The 20,983-nt window shown below is 41.2% G+C and overlaps 1 protein-coding gene across 1 annotated transcript in view; it reads left to right on the top strand.

Annotated features, from left to right (window-relative positions):
- Nucleotides 1-4,469: 4,469 nt before the first annotated feature.
- The window catches only part of pdgfd (platelet derived growth factor d), a 101,688-nt gene continuing 85,174 nt past the window's right edge, over nucleotides 4,470-20,983 (top strand). The window contains exon 1 of the mRNA XM_079574716.1: nucleotides 4,470-4,999. Coding sequence (XP_079430842.1) covers nucleotides 4,882-4,999 — 118 coding nt within the window. The 5' untranslated portion in view covers nucleotides 4,470-4,881. The remainder of the gene's footprint in view (nucleotides 5,000-20,983) is intronic.

The raw sequence follows: 20,983 nt of genomic DNA, 5'->3' as shown, positions 1-20,983 counted from the left end.
GGGGCAGCACTACAGTTTTAAGCACTTGGACCAAACACTGTCACACAAATAATTTACTTTTAATGATAGTTTTTGCATTTATATATACGGTTAATTTGGGGTTGATTTATTTCTTTTCAAATAGGACTGTGGTTTCTTGTTTAATTAAATGTCAATGAAGTCACTGACAGATCTATAGACCCATTTTCAGTGTGTAAGTCACGGATCATTTACAGACACAGAAAAAAAGGGTAGAAAGCACATGAAAAGAAATGTAATTCATGAATAGTATGTGGTATGTTCAAATTAAGGTTAAAAGTGGCATGTTTTTTTTTTATCGTGATGTATCGTACGTTATTTTTGTGCATTATATCGTTTGCAATATCAGCGTATCGCAAGATAAGCGTTATCGTAAGCCATGTATCGCGTATCCTATCGAGTCGTGATGTACACAGAGGTTCCCACCCCTAAACTACACAGTGCGTTTTAAAACTGACTCCACAAGTCTATAGCCACAGCTGCCTTGGAGTTCAGACTGACTGATGCGTGGCTACCAGGCTACACCAGTGTTGCCCAAACCCACTCTGACCACATCAGTCACTCACACGCTACACTGAAGCGTTGGCGAGATGTGAAGCGTGTCAAATGGGGCCTCATGCTCCATTGAAATGCTCTATAATATGAGATAAGGTCCCGCACCAAAGCACTGAATATGAATCTGTTGCATAGATTTCATTACTGTCAAAAACGTCCTCTCCTTCCATGTTCAAAGACACCCAGAGCAGTGACAGTGATGTGGGGAGGCCAGCACCTTTTAAATTAGAGCTTGACATCTGCGCCTTGGGCCATATCCGGGCAGTATCCATCAAAATGTATAGGTTACACTGTAGCATGTGTTTGCGCTGCCTTGGGGAACACCACTAGACTCCATATTCAGGCAGATACAGGCACTCAAAGTATGTAGCCTTTTATTAAGCTGAATGCAATTTTCACTATGACTCATTCTTACAAGCATTTTTGTGAGGCAAAGAAACACGAATTGTGTGGCCTATACCCGGCAGTAATATGTGCCCCGTAGTCATCTTTGTATATGCTTACTAATCCGTTTGCCCGGAGCATATGCCTTTGAAGCGGTGCGCGGTCGGCTAATAGCTTTTAATTTTAATTCATTTCCTCTCTCCCTATTAATAACCTGTATCATCCCTGAGTGGAGAGGAGTTTTGGAGGTGCTGCATCGCTCATTAGCCAATTGCTCGATAATAAGAAGGTGCACAGCCAGCAGAAACAAGCGAGTTGGCAAGGTCGTCCAAAAACTGTAAGGTACGGTTACTTTAAAGTGGCTGAGAAGCTGTTAGGCAAGTCAAAAGTTGCAGGTTGAGGGGGATTTGCAGGAAGCGAATCACTCTTTACTGTAACTGCAATGAAGAAACCACATTTCAATGCGGGATTAACCGAGAGATGTATTTTCGGAAATGTGTTCAAACAAAATGCTTGTCTGAGAGTTTGCCGGTGGCCTCGTCCCAACAAACAATTTCAGATAAACTATTTTGAGATTTATCTAATAAGTAATTTGCAGGTTCTGTCATGCTGTGTGGATAAAAACAAATTTATGACATGCAAGAAGTAACTGTAATGCAAAAAAAAAAGGCACATATTAAAGTACATTTCCTTTTGTAGAAACTTTTCTGGGTCATAGTCGGGACAGATCAGGGTGAAAGGGGTTAAAGCAGGGGCCACATGAGAAGCCTCAATTGCAAGGCCGTGGGAACCCAGGGTGCTGAGGGCACTGCAGCACCCCCTGCTGGATAGTTTGTGAACTGCAGGCAATATTAACCCCTTAACTCCCACCTGAACCGAGCACATTTTCTCCAGCTTTACCCCAGTCCAAAAGCTTCTGGAAAAAAGGTGAGAAAATAGCAACAAAGCTGGGACGAAAACAATGATGGGAATGTGACAAAAAAGTGAGAAAACATTGACAAAAAAGTGACGAAAAATTGATACAAAAAGTGGCAAAAATGTCACAAGAAATTGACAAAAAATGACAAAAATGTGACAAAAATGTGATAAAAATTTGACGAAAAATTGAGAAAAAATGTGACGAAAAATTGAGAAAAAATGGACGAAAAAGTGACAAAAAAGTCACGAAAATTTGACAAAAATGAGATGACTGCCCAACAAGAAAAGTGATGAAAAAAAATCTGATGTGAGGAAAAAGATCAATTTAGTTTTGTAGGTCTTTCAAATGAGGCGTTACACTGGCCTACAGGATTTGGGTAAAGCTGAACTGGAGAAAATGCTCTCGGTTCAGGTGGAGGTTAGAGGTTAATAAATAGGATTTATGCACAGAAAAATTATTTTGGGGGTAAATTTTATCCCTCAGCACCCCCTAACTAAAATATCTTCCCACGGCTCTGCTCAGTTGAGTCAAAGGGACGCACCTACAATAACTCAAACTTATTCTGCTCAACTTTATCCTGTTGTACATTACACTGAGTTGTGTATTTTGAATAGCTGACACCTACTGTTATCTAGGACTATTATTTTCTGTAAATATTTAGCCACATCAGGCCAAGGACCCGCATGTGTGTATTCACCTTCTTATCCTCATTAACTTCTACCATCGCACTGAAAGCACCTCTATTATTGCAGGGGTCTTCTAGTAAATTTCCCTGGGGGCCAGAATATATCGGGAGTGTATCGCCGGGGTCCATGAACAAAAGCTACAGAATAAAAATATGTTTTGATTGGGAAATTACTATTGAGGAAACTTTTTTCAATAAATGAATAATAATGAGCCTGGCAGGACTGTGGCCTCATAAAACTGTCTTAAACTCGTATTGCACTTTACCAGCCTGTGTCAACCTGTGGCTACAATGTGTTGTTTATATCCTGATCTTGCATTATGTCAGTGCCCTCTGCTGGACATGTGTGGAATTCTTTCCTTTAATTTTCATTTAAGCTGCCCCCTAGTGGCCGGAGTGAGCATTCTGGCAAAAATCATAACTCCTCACAGGAATGGGCGAGAGACTTACTTTTTCTTTTGACATACTTATGCTCTACAAAGGGCCGGATTGAATCATTTCACGTGCTGGAAGTGGCCTGCAGGCCGGGGTTTGCCCAGGTCTGGGTTAAAGGATTAGGCCTCCGTTTTTCCATACTGAGATATGTTCTTACCTGAGCTTAGACGAGTTGATGCGTACCTGTCTGGTCTTTGTGTGTGCGCTCAGTCACATAAAAAGACCAAAGATGTTGCTAGCATTTAGCCTCTCCTCCTGAAGTTAGAAGCGACCAAGCTCTTCCACGTTTTCCCTATTTAAATATGTGAGCAGTTACACAATCAAAGTATAGTTAAACAAAATTAAACGTGTCAATTTTCTAAGCGGATTAAAAGGGGTACTATATTGTAAGGCATAATAACACCTTAGGAGGTCGGCAGTTCAATTTCAATCATGACACTCAGGCAAAACACTAAAACTGCCTCTATGTGAGGCAAAAATTAGGGCTTCTTTGTGTTTATTTTAGGTTACACAACATAAAATACCAACTGTTATTAAAAGTCCCTCTGACATGTCAAGATGGTCCCAACTTATATAGCGCTTTTCCACCTGCATTAGGCACTCAAAGAGCTTTACAGCAAGGATCCACTCACCCATTCATACTCTCATTCATACACCAATGTACGCAGACACTGGGGGCAATGTGGGCGAAGTGTCTTGCCCAAGGACACAACGACAATGTGCACTTTCAGGAGGTGGGATTCGAACCCCCGACCTTCCGATCATGAGACGACCGTCTCTACCATCTGGGCCACTATCGCCCCCAGATCTTATTTTCAGCAGAGTCCTGGCCTCATGACCCTATAGTACATGTTTTATCAATGATGTCCAAATGCAATGTAAAAGAGGCATTTAATTCAAAACGTATTTCCTTAAGTTATTAAGTATTCATTTACGGCAGGTTCATGTTTTGGGACGACAGTGGCTCAGATGGCAGAGCAAGAAGTCTTATAATCAGAAGGTTGGCTGTTTGAATGCGTCTGATTGTGTTCTTGGGCAAGACACTTACCCCGCCTGTCTGTGTAGATACTGTCAGGGCCAACACTGCAGAAGGGCTGCTTACCTCAGTCAGTACGTGGAGTGAATACAACCTCAGTGTTTTGCTTATAGAGTAACTTATATCTGGCCACCACCAACCAAACGAGGCAGTATTTGATGAAAGTGAAACCAAACTCACTCCCTTCACAGACGAGACTGCACTGTCAGCTGCTTCCTCTCCGTAACGTGTCCCACCAGTCAGGAGCACAAGAGCCCTCTTCCTCCCGTGGTGCGCTTCCTCCTCCGAGTCTCTCCCTGCGCGCTAACAGGGCTTTCCTCCCAAATGTTTCCTCTCTGGCGCATGCATTTCCTCGTTAAACTGTCCGCCTCCCCCCCCCCGCCCCCCGGTCTCCCCCAGCGCGAAGCATCTTGTTCAGTTCATGAGCAGACACAAGAGGAGCGGGAGCGCGCGTCAGTCATTGGGGGGAAACTTTGAGGCGCCGACTTTGTACCGGGCGTTTTAACAGTGCGAGACGTGTCGGGCATAAAAGTGGAACAAATATGCGCAGTATTTCCCAGTGACTGAAGAGAATTTATTCAGTGCGCGGAGATAAGAAGCAGGGCGCCTGTAATCTTAGATCTGACCATGAACGGGGCTATAATATCCCCCACCTGCGCTTAGTTTGACGGAGCATTACTCTGGATAACTTCAAAACGAAGAAGGTGCATATTTTGGACACCGTGGCGCAAGAACTTCTCGAAACAAGGTTATTTTTTTTTGTCCCACCACCACCACCACCCACGGATACTTAATTCCAGTGCATTTTGTGAAGTCGCTCAACAAGTGGATTAAAGTTGCGCTGTTGCCATGAGTGGATTCGCGCTTTTCAACCTGTGGATGCTGCTGTTGTTGGGCTCTTCAAGTGAAGTGGCGAGAGCTAAAGTCGCCAATGCCAAAGTGACGAAAGGAAACTTCAGGAGAGATGGTAAGACCACTTTATTTGAGAGCTCAGACCTCTGCTTGTTTAAACAGAACCTGGTGAATATAATGTTACTCGCTTTAAAAGGGACACCTCGCGTTGACCAAGTTACAAAATGTTTTTCGATCTTGTTTTAGTAACATTTGTGTGTGTTTTCTTTGTATGAGGGGGCATATTATCTTTTAAAATCATCATCTACTTGAGCTCCAGCTTTTTTTTTTTTCCCCCTTCGTCAAAACTAAAGATTGAGAGAAGCCGTCTACACATGGTTGGGTACACCAAAGGCCAAACTTTAATGTCAGAATGAAAATTACTATAAAACAGCATCCATTTAACGTGAACTAAATTAATCAATAATACTACATTAGCTACCTGGGCTGCACAATATTGAAGTGAACTTGCGATATGCGATACAGCTGTGCAATATTGCGACAACGATATTATTGCGATATTTCACTAAACCAATTCAACTTGATATGTTCCGTTCTAATGAATCACAAATCGTAACTAGTTTTTCAGCAAATTGTGTCAAAAGAAGATTTAAAAACACTCCATCAGGACCAAAACAAGACTAAAATTTAAGTAAATTAGGAAATGTTTAGCTAAAACGGAACTTCCACACATTTATAAGTTCAATGCAATGTTTGTTTTTGGCAGAGTTTGCAAAAAAATATGTGTCGATTCCTGAGCCAGAAGAAGACTTTAGTGATAGGCATATTGCATCACTTAAGGGGCGGCACGGTAGCGCTTGTGCTTCACAGCGAGAAGGTCCCAGGTTTGATTCCCATCTAGACGGGGTCTTTCTGCGTGGAGTTTGCATGTTCTCCCCTGTGTCTGCGTTGGTTTCCCCTACCACTAAAAACATGCACAATAGGCCAGGATGAATGAGAGTGTGTTTGAGAGTGTGCGCGGGGGATGACGGATGGAAATTTGCCCAAGGCTACAATCCGGTGTGGCGTGTTTACATGCATGAAACCCGTTTATGTTGATTAACATGCACTGTCCCAAATACACCAATAAATATATCCTGGCCACTGACATCATTGTGTGTGTAGTACGGCAACCGCAACAATACAAACCTGAACATCAGCTCACCTTCTGGTCATATTCTGCACCATTATCCTCTGGTGATGTAAGGCTGGCATCATTACACTGTGCACAGATGCTCTGTCTCTGTGGTTTGCCCCTCCAGCCTTTTCACTTCACCAAACTGGGAAAACATGTACATTATCTGATGCAGAGTGCGGGCCATGTGTCTGACCTCCATTCATTACACGCAGCAGCCTGGCCCATTGAGTCACACAAATGATCCTCAAACATTACAGTGCCCTCCACACGCAACACATCTTACGTACACGTTGTTTAATGTAATTTCTCTCTCACACACACACACACACACACCCTTTTCCATTTCTAAACTTTTATGCCAAGGAATAGAGCATATCTCCAATGTGAGGACGGTTCCAATTGCCAAACCTTTCCATGAATCACTGCTGAAGAACTACAGAAATGTGTTGGGTCTTTGATGTGAGAAAGTTAACTTATGTCTCAACTTATAAACACTTCAGCAGGGCCTTTATCAGGTTCACTTGCAATTTTTCTAAGAACGTCGTGGAGCAAACATCATTTTTTCTAATACAAAGAGGAGTAATTGTTGCACATATTCCTGAGCTGTCTCCACTTGCCATCTGGCAGACTTGTAGAAAAATGTTGAAACTGCTACGATTGGCTTTGTGCCCTCCAACTCAGAACTGTCAGTGAAACAATGGTATGATCAATATGTCTGTCCAAGTGACCAGACAGTGCCTTTGGACAATAGCTAAAGGTATTACTCCAGTGAAAGAGATTATTAGGAGATCGATAGAGTTAAGCTTGAATTGATTGTTACTGCCCTGTTACTCTATAAGAATATTTTTTGGCATTTGGAACTGGCATTAGAGCAGGTTTTAGGAATTTGGGTCACTTAAGTCAATTATGTTTTATTTCTTCACTGGAAAAGAAAATTTGCTTAGACGCTGTGAACGTTGCCCCAGTAATGTCTGCCTGTGTGCATTTTTACCAAGCTTATGTGCAACCTGAGCATTGGCTTGACTGCTTGATTGACTGGTGCTGACGGACTGTGTTTCCATGCGCTGTGTGGTGACCCTGCAGCTGGAAGGGGCTTAAGCGGGGATCACTTGTCCGTTTGGGCTGTTGTTGCCGTCCCCTCCGTGGTGCACCTCCGCCTGTGTGCCAACGCTCTGACAGTAGGCCCGAACTTATTCCAGGAATTCACCCCAAGGCTCTCCCTCCCATGTTTACTCAGCGCTTTGCTCCATGTCTGCTCTCCTTCCATTGAAGTGTGTCAGTGTGCATTAAGAGGTTAGCGGAGAGGGAGGTAGGCTGTGGGACACTGTGGGTATGGGCCTATGCAAGCAGGGAACTATGCACTCGCACAAGCAGGTACAGACACAACCGCCAACACAATCCATGACTTACCAAAAAGTTCTTTTGCAGACTTGGGTTGTCTTTCCCGGAAAAAGACACGCCTGCATGTCTGAATGATGGATGTGTTGGTACTGTGCAAAGCAAGTCGCAATTTACTATTGAGAACAATTCCAGTTTAAAGGTCCAGTTCAATCCTTAACTTGCCATAAAGCTATCCATCAGCTATTGTCAATCGTCCTTACCATCTGCTATCCAAACTACAGTGACCACTTTAGTCCGTCCGTGCTTCACCTGTCACCAGTTCATCACTTTTGGACAAGTGTTGACAGTTTCTCCGCACATTATCCATTACAATTTGGCCTTTTGCCGAGGCGGATAAAATGTTCACTCTCTGCCCAATGTTGCATGTCATACTCGCAAAGCAAGCGTTACAAGGGTGACCGCCTCAAAATATACTGTAGCAAAAGTGGGACAAGTTGTGTGATTTGGTGGGGCATGGAGTAACAGAAATTAAAACTTAGATTAGATAAAGACCAGCACTGAAACGTTTAATGTATTAGTTTAGGGATAATAGGACACAGGGATAGCAACAGGTCACAATATAGTGTTAGAAAGTTAGGACACACAATATATTCAATGAGTGTGTCATCCTCGACTTCACTTGGTAACATCAGGACATTGTCTACATAGGTGGGACATGGGACATTTGAATCAATACACGAAACATGTGATGTACAGTGATGGTCATTTAGTGCAGTAGAAATTGACATTTGTTTCAAGTGTTTTGAGCAGCCAGTTGCAACTAGAGATGGTGATATATCGGCCACAAGAAAATATCAAAATTGCTGTTTGGAAGATATCGGTTATACCTCATATCTGTTGAGGACAATAATTACCTTTGTGAGAGTTTGCAGTTTGGGAGAAAGTCCCCAATTATATTGAGGTATTACTTTTGGTCAATATGGCCCGACCCTGTAGTTACAGCTGTTAACTTTCTTCAAAAACAGAAGCTTGAGATCAAATAATTGATCCGCTACAGGGGTGTCCAAAGTGCGGCCCGGGGGCCAAATGCGGCCCTCAGACCAATTTTTGGTGGCACTCTGCCTTTTTGCTGAATCGGGACACATCATCAGAGATAGTCCTTTATATTTGAAATGTAATAATTCTACACAATTCTAACCTAACAACTAACCTTTTACTGTGAGACAGAGCTGGCATGAAGGTTTTGAGCATAAATAAAGGTGTGGGGCACAATTTAAACCTCTGCTAGTCAAAGGTTTTGCGGCACTAACTACCGATCTATGGCCCTTCACCCTGTGTACGCTTCAGTATGCGGCCCCCCATGAAAAAAGTTTGGACACCCCTGCGCTACAAGATTAAATGGTCACATTTATACAGCGCCTTTCTACCTGCTTTAGGCACTCAAAGCGCTTTACATCAATGAACCAGTCACCCATTCACACACCAGCGTGCACAGACACTGGAGGCAAGGTGGGTGAAGTGTCTTGCCCAAGAACACCACGACAGAGTGCACCTTTGGGATTCGAACCGCCGATCCTACGATCATAAGACCACTCGCTCTACTCTCTGCGCCACCCTCACCCCAAAAAGCATGGCAGTAATTTTACATTACGCAAAAATATTAAAAAGTATTCTACAAATGCTGATACGATAATCAGTGCATGGTGTCATGGAGACCGTATATTGAAAAGTAGAGAAATCAAGCAGCATTTTACATCATCAAACTCCAACGCCTTCCTCAGTGCGCCGCAGTGGCTGGACTGGTTTAAATGGCCCCACACAAATAGATGACAGTGTTTAAAGGCTGTGTGTCTGTAAATGTCAAGCCTGCGATTAACTGGCCATTATCCGGAGTCCACTCATGTCGTAATGTCAGCTCAGATAGGCCCCAGCCCACGGGGAGAGGTAATGAATTATATTTAACCCATAACACTGAACTATTAGTGACAAACCAAATGTAACAGCCAGAATAAGTCTTACCACACTGACAGAAAGCAGCGTGTGCACTAGCAAACACTGGGAGCCAAGGCAATTCGTCTGACTGATAACTAAGTAGCATTGGGGAACTTCTCACTTACATTAGGAACTTTATTATTAATTGTGCAATTGAGTTGTTGGGCTGTTCACTGCTTCTCATTCCAAAGACTTCTTCTCGCCAATCTCATCAGACTTATTTAACGCTCTTATTTCAGTTCTGGCTTCTCTTTAGGGGGAGAGTCATTCTGTTTAGACTAAGCCCGTGAAGAATAAATAAAACGCCCTTAATCCAAACAACCTTGTCCAATTGAAGATTTTGTTAAAAAAGTTATTGCCTTAGTAACAATAGATTGATGAACATGAATATCAAAATAGTAATTACAGTCTAACAAATGGACTTTCTGTTTAGTTTCTTTTCTGTGTGTTCTGTCACTCGGTTCCTTGTCATTCCATCTGTACATTTTCTCCTTCAATCTATTCTCTCCATCCTCTGTTTATCTTCCATTCTCGCACCATCTGTTTTAGCTCTTTTTAATCAGAACCTATTTCACCCCGTCGACTCTCTGAGCAGATATAATGCAGCAAACAGTGTGACGGACACACTGAGATTACAGTCAACACAAAGGCACCTGTACAAGGACAAATCACTTAGGCCGTCTCTGGCAGCCCCCGCAGCCTCCGCACTCTTCATCCTTTTCTGAGCACACATTATAAACAGTTGATTCAAACCTTGCTTTCTTCTGTAGCATTGGTGTTTGTTTGTATCGCCGCTGCATTGTACAGTGAATTTTGTATGTTTTAATTTGCTTATCTAATGTAATTGAAATTGCACAGACTAGTGATTCGCTATGCAAGAATTATTGCAAGTAGATCATTGCACCTCGGGTAACAATGGTTTACTAACTGTGCCTTGAGTAACATGAGAAAAAAAAAACAGCCATTGATCAGCAGCTAACATCAAAAGAGCTCCAACATTACGCAATGCGAATATGTTTTAGCTACAACCTGTCAGATAATGTCTAGGGATGCACCGATACCAGTATCGGGTATCGGGCCGATACCACATGCTTGTACTCATACTCGTATTCATTCATGAGGTCCCGATACCAGAAACCGATACCATTTGACGTGCGGCCAGCGCACCTACGAGGCGCACCTCTCAGCTGAGGAGAGAAGATAGCAACAAACTGGAGAGTTGTTTAGTGGAAATACAATATTCCACATAGAGCTGACTTTATTACAGACTGCGCTCTCTAAATCAGAGTCTGTGCAGGATTTAACCAGAGCTAAATATTGTTCGTGCTGCAGCGTCTGCAGTGTTTACAACATACAGGCTAACGTTGCTAACTCGCGGCAGTTTTGGCGATTCTGACGCCATTTTAAGCCCAGGGGTTTATTCATCTGAAAAACTAGCCCAGCGACTAAAAAGTCCTCCGAAAATCCAAATTAAAGAGATACAGCGTGTCCATATTGAGCGAAAATGAGCTGCAGCAGAACAATGAAAACGCTGTAGCTACTCGCTAAGTTGCTACAAAACACACGAGAAAATCTACACAGAGCTGAAGTAAAGACGAAAGGGGCCATTTAAGTAACATCTCAATACTATTGTTGAATAAAAATACATAAATGAATAAAGCACAGACATTGAGGAGCTTTTGGACATGGGGTTTTCTGGCTATGATGGACAGTGCAATAACAATTAAAAATTATATTGAATGAAAATAAAATAGTGGCATCAGCACAATTCTAATATAACTGCTCTTAAATGTGTCGCCTACTTTACTTAAGGAAATGTACATGAGTAAATTAACTAATTACAAACCAATCTGCTGTGAAAAAAGTAAGAATATTGCCTTGTACTCGTATCGGTTTTCGGTATCGGCGAGTACTTAAATCAAAGTACTCATACTCGTATCGGTTTTAGAAAAAGTGGCATCGGTGCATCCCTAATAATGTCTGCTTATACAGGGACAACAAGCAATTTTAAGTGGCCGACATCCTTCCTTATTTTGGTCCAAATTGTCACAATTTTGTGCTTTTTAATTATGAAAACTAGCTCTTTATTGCGTATCTTTAATACATAGAGCATTATGCACTTGGTCCACCTGTATATTTCATTTTGACTTAATGTGGTACATTAAAGGGACTAGACGGAGTTTAAAAATGTTAAAATTATGTATGTTCTGCCCCTTACATGCTCCAGCAATTGTGTGTATTCACCACAACTGCCTCTAAAATCCTGCACTGTCACTCAAGCAGTTGTTGCTTCGGGCCCGAAGTGCCGTCATGCACGAGCTTAATACAGTATAGAACCTGCAATTACACATAAGACCTGGGGTGGCAGTAGCAAGTATAAAAATGACAAGTTCCATCTAGTCCCTTTAAAGCAGAACTAAGTAACTGATGCCCCTTGAGGCCATAAGCGCCACTGCAGGTGTTGTAGTATGTTGCGTTTTTTCACTCATTAATTGTCCGTGAGAGTAAATACTACGCTGACAGAAAAGACAGAGAGAGGGATATTGTACATCCAATTACACTTACTTTGTTCTTCTTTAAAATGTGTCTTGGTGCAAATACTACTGCATAATAACGATTACATTCAACAATAGTGTGCTTTATCATGCAGTTGGTAAGCGTTCTTCTTAAAAGGAGAGAGTAGTTTGGCGGTGAATGTGTGCATGTTGTTACTTGGATTCTTTCCTGGTTCTCCACTCTCTGTAATGACATAGTTGTATTATTATAGATAACTGTGAAGTGAATCGAAGGATGCCTTATTTCCACAATTTGTGATAGGATATCTCCTTGTTCTCTTTACTTACCATCTCCTCACTGTTTGATATGTCAAATAGATTGACTGGGAGAACCAGGCGCATTTGGTGATGCAACCAAGTCATATTCGGAATTCCCCTAAACTAATATGACTTGGTTGCTGATCAAAGAGCTGTTCTCTCTTGATGTATTGGTTCTCATATCCTCACTCGCTTATGAAAACAATTGGGCTGTTTAAATATTGTCAGTGATTCTTCTTCCACCTCTGCTCATATGTAGGGGATGGGTTCGCTATGACGTACCAGTGCTCCCCCCCAAGCCCTTGACACTCACCATAATAATCACCAGGCTTTCTCTGGGCGTCCCGAAGACCGCGTGCCAATGTTTTCGTGTGTGTCACAGCCAAGCAAAGGGCCAGGGGTGTCGGTGAGGTTATTGGAACGCTTGAGTCACACACACACACACATGCGGATGGGAGAGGAACACCCACAGCACAATGACAGGATCTGCATCTTATGGAGAATACCACACACTGTTCATCGTCTCCTGCCCCACCTAAGGGTCCTCAGTCTTTTCCTCTAATAGGCCATGACATAGAGAGGGGAAAAGGGTGTCTCACAGTTAGACGGACACGATATCAAAGACAATGTTTTACAGAATCACAGGAAATGTCATATCTACCTAGTTTTCAGAATTCATTTGATTGGACAGTCAAAGGACAGACATACTTTCCTCTCCTCCACACACTTCCTCCCATTATTATCTAGCCCGTTATCCTTGCAATTTGAACCAACCAAATTTTGAAGAATAGAGCCGCACCTGTTATGTGGAATGGGAGTTAAACATTTTGGTGCAGGGGATATTCCAAATCTGAACAAATGGTAAAAGTTCAGAAAATGAGTTTTTTTTTTTTTTTTTTAAGTTTAAGGGCTGGAATGTAGGTGGAGTGTAGCGGGAGATAAGTTCAAATAAGCCATCACTTAAGTTTTTAGCCCTGTCAGCTTTAGAGGGAAAGATAGTGGACCAACAGGGAAGCCAAATGAACAAAGCCCAAAAAAAGATGAAGGACAGAAAAGAGAAGCATAGGACACGTAGATAAGGTAGTTCTAGAAAGGACAGGCAGATAGAGAGTAAGAATAATATCAGATCTCCAGCAGAGTAAAGCAATGTCACTGCTATAAATCTTCAGAAACAGTGTGTCAAATGCATTGGGCCTGCCGTATTGATTTTTTCCTCTCTTCCCCATTATTATCTTGAGGTGGTGACAGGACGTTTATCTGTTTAGTAAATGAGAGGCCCCCAATGAGAGTCGACCTTGTTTCTTGTACCATATACACTAAATTTTTAGCTCAATATGACATAGTATGGGGATATTAAGCCAGAAGTTGCATTTACATGGATCACTGACCAATGTTTGCGTGGAAATCGATACACAATAAAAGATTTTGTTGCAATTTGATCTCATTGATGATCTGCTAGTTTGGTGATGTCATCATATTGTGATTCTGTGTGTTTTATTTTCTGTTTTATACAGCTCTGTTTTCAAATGAAGACTCCCTTTTCCCACTGACTCCATCTTTTGGTCAGTCTCTGTTATGCTTAGAGTGAAATTTCAGAAGCAGATGGCTGTGGTTTCTTCTTCTTAAAGCTCCCGCAGCTCCCGCAAATGCACACTGTCGTTGTGTCCTTGGGCAAGACACTTCACCTTACTTGCCTCCAGTGTCTGCGTACATTGGTGTATGAATGAGAGTGTGAATGGGTGACTGGTTCCTTACTGTAAAGCGCTTTGGGCCTGATATAGGTAGAAAAGCACTATATAAGTTGAGTCCATTTACCATTTAACCATTTAAAGCAGTGCTAAGTAACTCAGACCCTAGAGGCCATAAGCGGCGCTGCAGGTGTAGCATGTTGCGTTTTTTTACTCATTAATTGTCCTTGAGAGTAAATACTACACTGACAGAAAAAGATAAAGGGAGAGAGGGATATTGTACATCCAATTACACAATGGAGATAATTTTTTTCACTCAAACTTGGTTGTGTTGCTAGCCCGTTCTTCGTGATTCCATTAATGCATTTTGGTGACTCCGACCCGGTGCAGGAAAGCTGCAAGTGTGTTTTCTGGCCAGGGACACCAGGGGGAGATGAAAGACCCCCCAATCATCCCATTAACACTTGTATTACCGTCAGAGGGACTACAAAAAGGATTTATTATGGTAAACAAGTTACTCAGTTCTGCTTTAAAACTTCCTCACCAAATGTATGGCTCATCTAGAGATGGCTACCGGGGTGCTGCCTTGTGGTCACCAACTGCCCTCAAAAGGTTGCCCCAGTGGCATCGGCGCGCGTGTCAAAAGATTTGGCTGGAAATGTAACAGATGATTTCGAGTGTATGGTCGTCTCAGACTACATTATGACATTGTCAAGTTTCAGCCCACATTCACACTTAGTTCTATAGCTTCTTTTTACTCCTCCAGTATCTTTAGAAACTTTATTTTTTACCAAACTAAATTATTCCTGTAGCGTCTTCTCTTGATCTTTTTGTAATGATGATTCTAACTTCCCAAATTAGATTTTTTTTGTGTGTGTAAATCTTTTCCCTCGGTTCCTCCTCTTAACTATTCATGTATTCCTCCTTATACAGAAGCTCTCACTCCTCCGTCCTCACCTCCGTCTCTTCATCTGACTTTTATCACGCGCTCTGGCTCTCCCCATTGGCCTAATCACACTCCGCTCTGATGTGTCTCTTGGCCTTACCTTGCGCACAGTCTCTTTCTTGGTCTCGTTCCGCCACATTTGCAGTCTCCTGATACAAGCATTACACATGCCACTCACTCCTGCCTTCAAGACGCCGGCATCAATCTGCGAAATGCGGGTGTGTGTCCTCTGCAGCAACTCAATTTAAGAAAAAAAAGTTTATGTCAGAATCCAATTTAATCTATTGCTCGATTGCATCATTCCAAAGACAGTTTAGTAGTTTATTTTGGAAGTATAAAAAAAAAAGATGTCAAAAGTTGTCAGACATGACAAATTTATTGATTTGTGGAAGTTGGCTGAAACCTGAAGTAACTCTTCCTACAATGGATGGTGGTAAGTAACTACAGGGAAAGGATGGGAACATCCTTTTTTTTTTTAGAGTTACAAAACTCTAGACACTCTAGTACACCTTATGTGTGATTTTGGAAGCTCTGTGATGAACAGAAGTGAAATAAATGACGATCAAAAACTTGTGAAAAGTCTGGACATTTGATATATATTTTTGCGTTTCTTTTCTTATTTTTTGTCCCAGGTTTTGTGATGTTGAGCATCACGACTCGCTCTCTGGTTTGACAAAGCAGATCGACTTCCCATGAAACAGTTGAGATTTTAACATTTCTATGCGTTTTTAATTAGTTAAAATCAGTCCAAGGACGTCTGAGAAACATCCTGTTTAAGTCTTCAATCCGTGAACCAGGCTGTTTAAATGCACACGCGAAAAAGTGATCGATAACAAGCGGTGTTTCAAAATGTGTTAACAATGCTGTCATTGAAGATTGACTTGAAACTGAGATATTTATATTTAGGCATTTACCTCTTCCTATAACGTTAGTGCCTGTAGAGGAGACGACAGAGGAGTTAATCAGAAAAGAGAGTGTTTCATAAAACACGCAATATCTCCGTGTTTGGAAAAAAAAAGTGATTTTAATCAACACTTGCCTCTGTTTAACTGAGATTTCTCAGGAACCGAGGCACGTAGAATTAAACTGCTTTCACCTACGGAGAGCTTAGAGTCTCCCCTTTCATACGAGCCATACCATGTGTCCATAGCCAGTTTACGTCCTCTTTCAGGGAGATCAGTCGGCCGTAGAAGGCTTCTCTCAAAAAATCCAATGAAATCCATTTTATTTGGGTGAAGAGAACATCCCAACATGCCAAGGGCAACTACATTTTTATGAGCAGAACGCACAGACAGACAAACTAATTTGCAGGTGTTGTAACAGTAACAGTAAAGCTTACTTTCTTTTGGACACATGCTTTCCTGAAGGCATCTGCCCAATATATTTGTGATCAGGAACACGACCCCGCGGGAGAATTTTGGAAGTGCCGATGAAAGGCGCATTGCACCAAGATGATATGGCCGTTAGAAAAATACGCTTCTATGGCAAAAGCAGAATCAAAATAGTTTTTTATTGCCATTGTTTGCAAACAGGTTCACAAACTACGAATTTTTCTCGGTCAAGACGCCCAACATTAAACATAAAAACATATAACACAGAGTTTAGATAAATATGGGGAGACGCTGAGGGACGGACCGGATGGAGCAGTAACGGAGCGCTAGTGGAGTGACACAACATGGCGGCATCTCACAAACAGTAAATACTACGAGCTAAGACCAAAAAAGAAGACAAAACGAACGGATTACCCCCTAAAAACCTGCACTGTGCAAATTTGAAAACATAGCCAGCTACGCGCAACAAAAGTGGAGGACATAGAGAGCCTGGAAGCTTTTATCGATCACTACTACGACAAACAGCAAACAATGAATGCAGATGCAGACACCGAGCCAGACACCGCTGTCAACCCAGCGAAAAAGAGGAAAGCAGACTCATCAACCGATACGGATGATCTCTTCACTTCGGGAGAAGAGGTCAGTTTAATGGCAAGCATCAATAAAAAACTGGACATTCTTATTCCGCTACACCAGGAAGTTAAAGACATAACTCACAGCTTAGAGTTCGCTCACGAACACATAGTGACACTGCAGAAGGCAAATATGGAACTGAACACCACTGTGCAAACGCTCTCGGATCAAATGACAAAACTCACTGCGGACAATAAACAGTTAAAAGAAACGGTGTTGGATTTGCAAAGTCGCTCCATGCGCGACAATCTGATCTTCTCCGGATTGCCGGAAATAGAGAGTGAAAACTCTGAAAACGTCATAAAGGACTTCATGAAAACTCAACTAAAAATCCCTTCAGAAACACTGCACAACATTACCTTCCACCGAGTCCACCGCTTTGGGAAACGCACTAATACATCACCTCGCCCCATCGTCGCAAAATTTGAACATTTTCAACACAAACTACTGGTTAAAAGCAAAGGAAAAGAGCTCAAAGGCACACACTTTGGACTTAATGAACAATTTCCTAAGGAAATAAACGATCGAAGGAAAGTGCTGTACCCGATCATGAAAGAAAATAGAAGCAAGAACATACGCACATCACTGATCGCTGACAAACTATATGTTAACGGACAGTTATTCAGAAACAGCAAAATAACACCCTGGCTCTTTTGATTAACGCAGCCGCAATGCAAAGATACATATTAAAGCTGTAACTCCCAGCATTGCTCTAACTTACTGGCCCAGTCCAGTTTCCTACCCCTCATGAACACACCGATATTCTATGATGCTTTGTTTTTTCACTTATCTTTTTCTTGTTATATGTCAACTGTTCTGTTACCTGATGCACCCCCCTCCTGCCCGCCACCCACCCATCTCCCTCCCCAATGTGCAAAATTTGCTTTACCTAGACAATATAGATTCACAAACACATCAACATGTACACTTTTAAAATTGTAACTTGGAATGTGCGTGGATTTCGTACTCTGTCTAAAAGAACAAAAATAATTAATCACTTATCAAAATTGAAGGCTGATCTGTGCTTCTTACAAGAGACCCACATAACCCAACATGAATCCCAACAGTTACAACTTAGACAGTATGATCAAATATTTTCAGCAACATATAATAGCAAACAACGAGGAGTTTCCATTTTAGTAAATAAAAACATCTCATTTAAGAAACATTCAACAATTACTGACCCTGAAGGAAGGTTTGTCATTGTAAATGCAACAATTAATGACACGTTGTTTACACTTGCCAATATTTATGGACCAAACAATGATGACCCACTTTTTTTTCATACTCTCTTTGCAGCACTGCTTGACAAAACAAATATTATCCTCGCTGGAGATTTTAACACAGTTATCAACTCCACACAAGATCGCTCCAACTCTGGTAACACAAGAGATACACATTCATCAGAAATAGTCAAACAATATATGCAGGATTATGGCCTTAGCGATAGTTGGAGAGTGAAGAACCCTACTCATCTGGAATACACATACACCTCTCCCCGTCATCAAACATCTTCAAGACTAGATTTTTTTCTTATCAGCAACTCACTCACTCAGCAAATAACAGAAAACACAATACATCCAATAATAATTAGTGACCACGCCCCTGTCTCCCTCACAATATCTAACCACACCAGAATAAATATACCACACTCAAGATGGCGGCTCAACACATCTCTACTAGAGGACACAGAGTTCAACACGCTTATACGGAGAGAGTGGGCATCTTTTCTGGAGATGAACGACTCCCCAGAAATCTCCCCATCACTTCTATGGGAAACAGGCAAAGCTGTAATCAGGGGCACAATCATATCTTACTCATCACACAAGAAAAAAAAAGAGAAGGAACAGGAAAACAATCTGGAACTTAAAATTAAGCAATTAACAGATAAATACAACACAAATCCAGATGAACAGACACTACAGGAACTAAAACAAGCTAAAACTAAAATAAATAGCATTCTAAGCAAAAAGACAGACTTTATTATCCAACAATTAAAATATGAACAATTCGAGTATAACAACAAATCTAGCAAATTACTTGCTAATCTACTGCAACATAAAAAAGAAAAGGCAACAATCGCAGCAATACAAAACAAATCCGGCGTTACTACATATAACCCACAAGAAATAAATGATATCTTTCAAAAATATTACACTGAATTATACTCCTCGGACTGCACTCCCAGCACCTCAGCAATAGAAGCCTTTCTCAACAAAACTGACCTTCCAACACTCCCATCTGATCAAGCACGCATGTTAGATGCACCACTTACAGCAAATGAAATTTATAAATCTTTAAACAAAATGCCCAACAATAAATCACCAGGACCAGACGGATTTCCAGCAGAATTTTATAAACAATTTTGGGATATCTTATCACCGCTCCTACTGAAAGTGATTGCAGAAATCAAAACAACATCCACAATTCCACCATACATGAACACTGCCATCATCACCCTTATACCTAAACCAAACAAAGATTTAACACAGCCGTCTAATTACCGCCCACTCTCACTGATAAACACAGACCTCAAAATAATAACTAAAACACTTGCAACCCGACTAGAGACGGTTGCTCCATTACTTATTCACTCGGACCAAACTGGCTTCATAAAAAATAGATATTCTTCCGATAATCTCCGTAAACTCTTCAATTTAATAAACATAGCCCAATTGGGAAAAAGGAAATCCGTTATTCTCTCTTTAGACGCAGAAAAAGCATTTGACAAAGTTAACTGGCAATTCCTGTTCTATACACTCCGTAGATTTGGTTTTGGAGAGTCGTTCATCCACTGGATACAGACATTATACACCTTACCTAGAGCCACGGTAACCACAAACGGAATCACTTCATCTAGTTTCACATTGCATCAAGGAGCCAGACAAGGATGCCCACTCTCTCCATCTTTGTTTGCTTTATTCATTGAACCACTTGCAGCCACAATAAGGAACAATAGTAACATCAAAGGAATACAAAATGAAACAAAAGAATATAAAATTAGCCTATATGCTGATGATTTATTACTGCACGTACAAAACCCACATACATCGCTACAAGAATCCTTCTCTGTTATTAACACTTATTCTACCCTCTCCAATTATACAATAAACTGGTCAAAATCTACATTACTTCCATTAACTCTAGAATCATGGGACCCTGCAACCCAGACCTCCTTCCCATCCCTACAATTAGGTAACATAAAATACTTGGGTATTTGTATTTCTTCCAGGTTATCGGAGCTTTTCAATTTGAACTTCACCCCATTACTCAAAAAAATAGAAGATAGCCTCAGGGGTTGGAAAAATCTTCCTCTAACACTAATTGGACGAATTGCTGCAATCAAAATGAAAATCCTACCTCAAATTACATACCTATTTACAATGATTCCGATCACCCCTACCGATAACTGGTTCAAATCGCTCAATTCTATAACTACTCAGTTTTACTGGAAAAATAAAAAACCTCGCATCTCCCTCTCAACATTACAAAACAGCAAACAGCACGGGGGGCTAGAAGCACCCAATTTTCTTAACTACTTTTTAGCAACTCAACTACAATACATGAACATCTGGATAAAAAAACAACACCACAACAAACCATGGATACAGTTAGAACAGAGTCAATGTCAGAACACACCCATAGCAGATCTCCCCTTTTTACCCCAATCAATAAAAAAACTTGACTACTTCAAATCCATCACCATATCAACAACGCTGAAAGCCTGGTGGAGAACCATTAAAATCACAGATTCATCCCTAGCCTCATGTAAATACACCCCAATATGGCACAACCCCGACTTTCAGTTGCATAATTCCCCCATATATTTCCCACTATGGCACCGAAAAGGAATATCTCATCTACACCACCTGTTTGAGAGCAATGCATTTATTTCCTTTCACACATTAATCAAGACGTACGGGGTTGGAAGAGAAGAATTTCTCCACTATCAACAAATCAAACATATAATTAAATCTAAAAATATCTCATTACAACAACCGTCTACTGTAATAGACAAAATTTTGAAAATTTCAAGCACAAAAAAAATTACATCCAAACTTTATAAAATTATAACATCAAAACATCAGCTGACAATGCCACTTCTTAAATGGGAAAATGACTTGGGTATATTACCAAACTCCAGCATCTGGCCAGACATATGCAGAAACATTTTTTCC

This window comes from Gobius niger, assembly GCF_951799975.1.
Source record: "Gobius niger genome assembly, chromosome: 1".
NCBI classification, from domain to species: domain Eukaryota; kingdom Metazoa; phylum Chordata; class Actinopteri; order Gobiiformes; family Gobiidae; genus Gobius; species Gobius niger.
The sequence above is the reverse complement of the archived record's forward strand: the minus strand, read 5'-3'. Positions and strand labels throughout refer to the sequence as shown.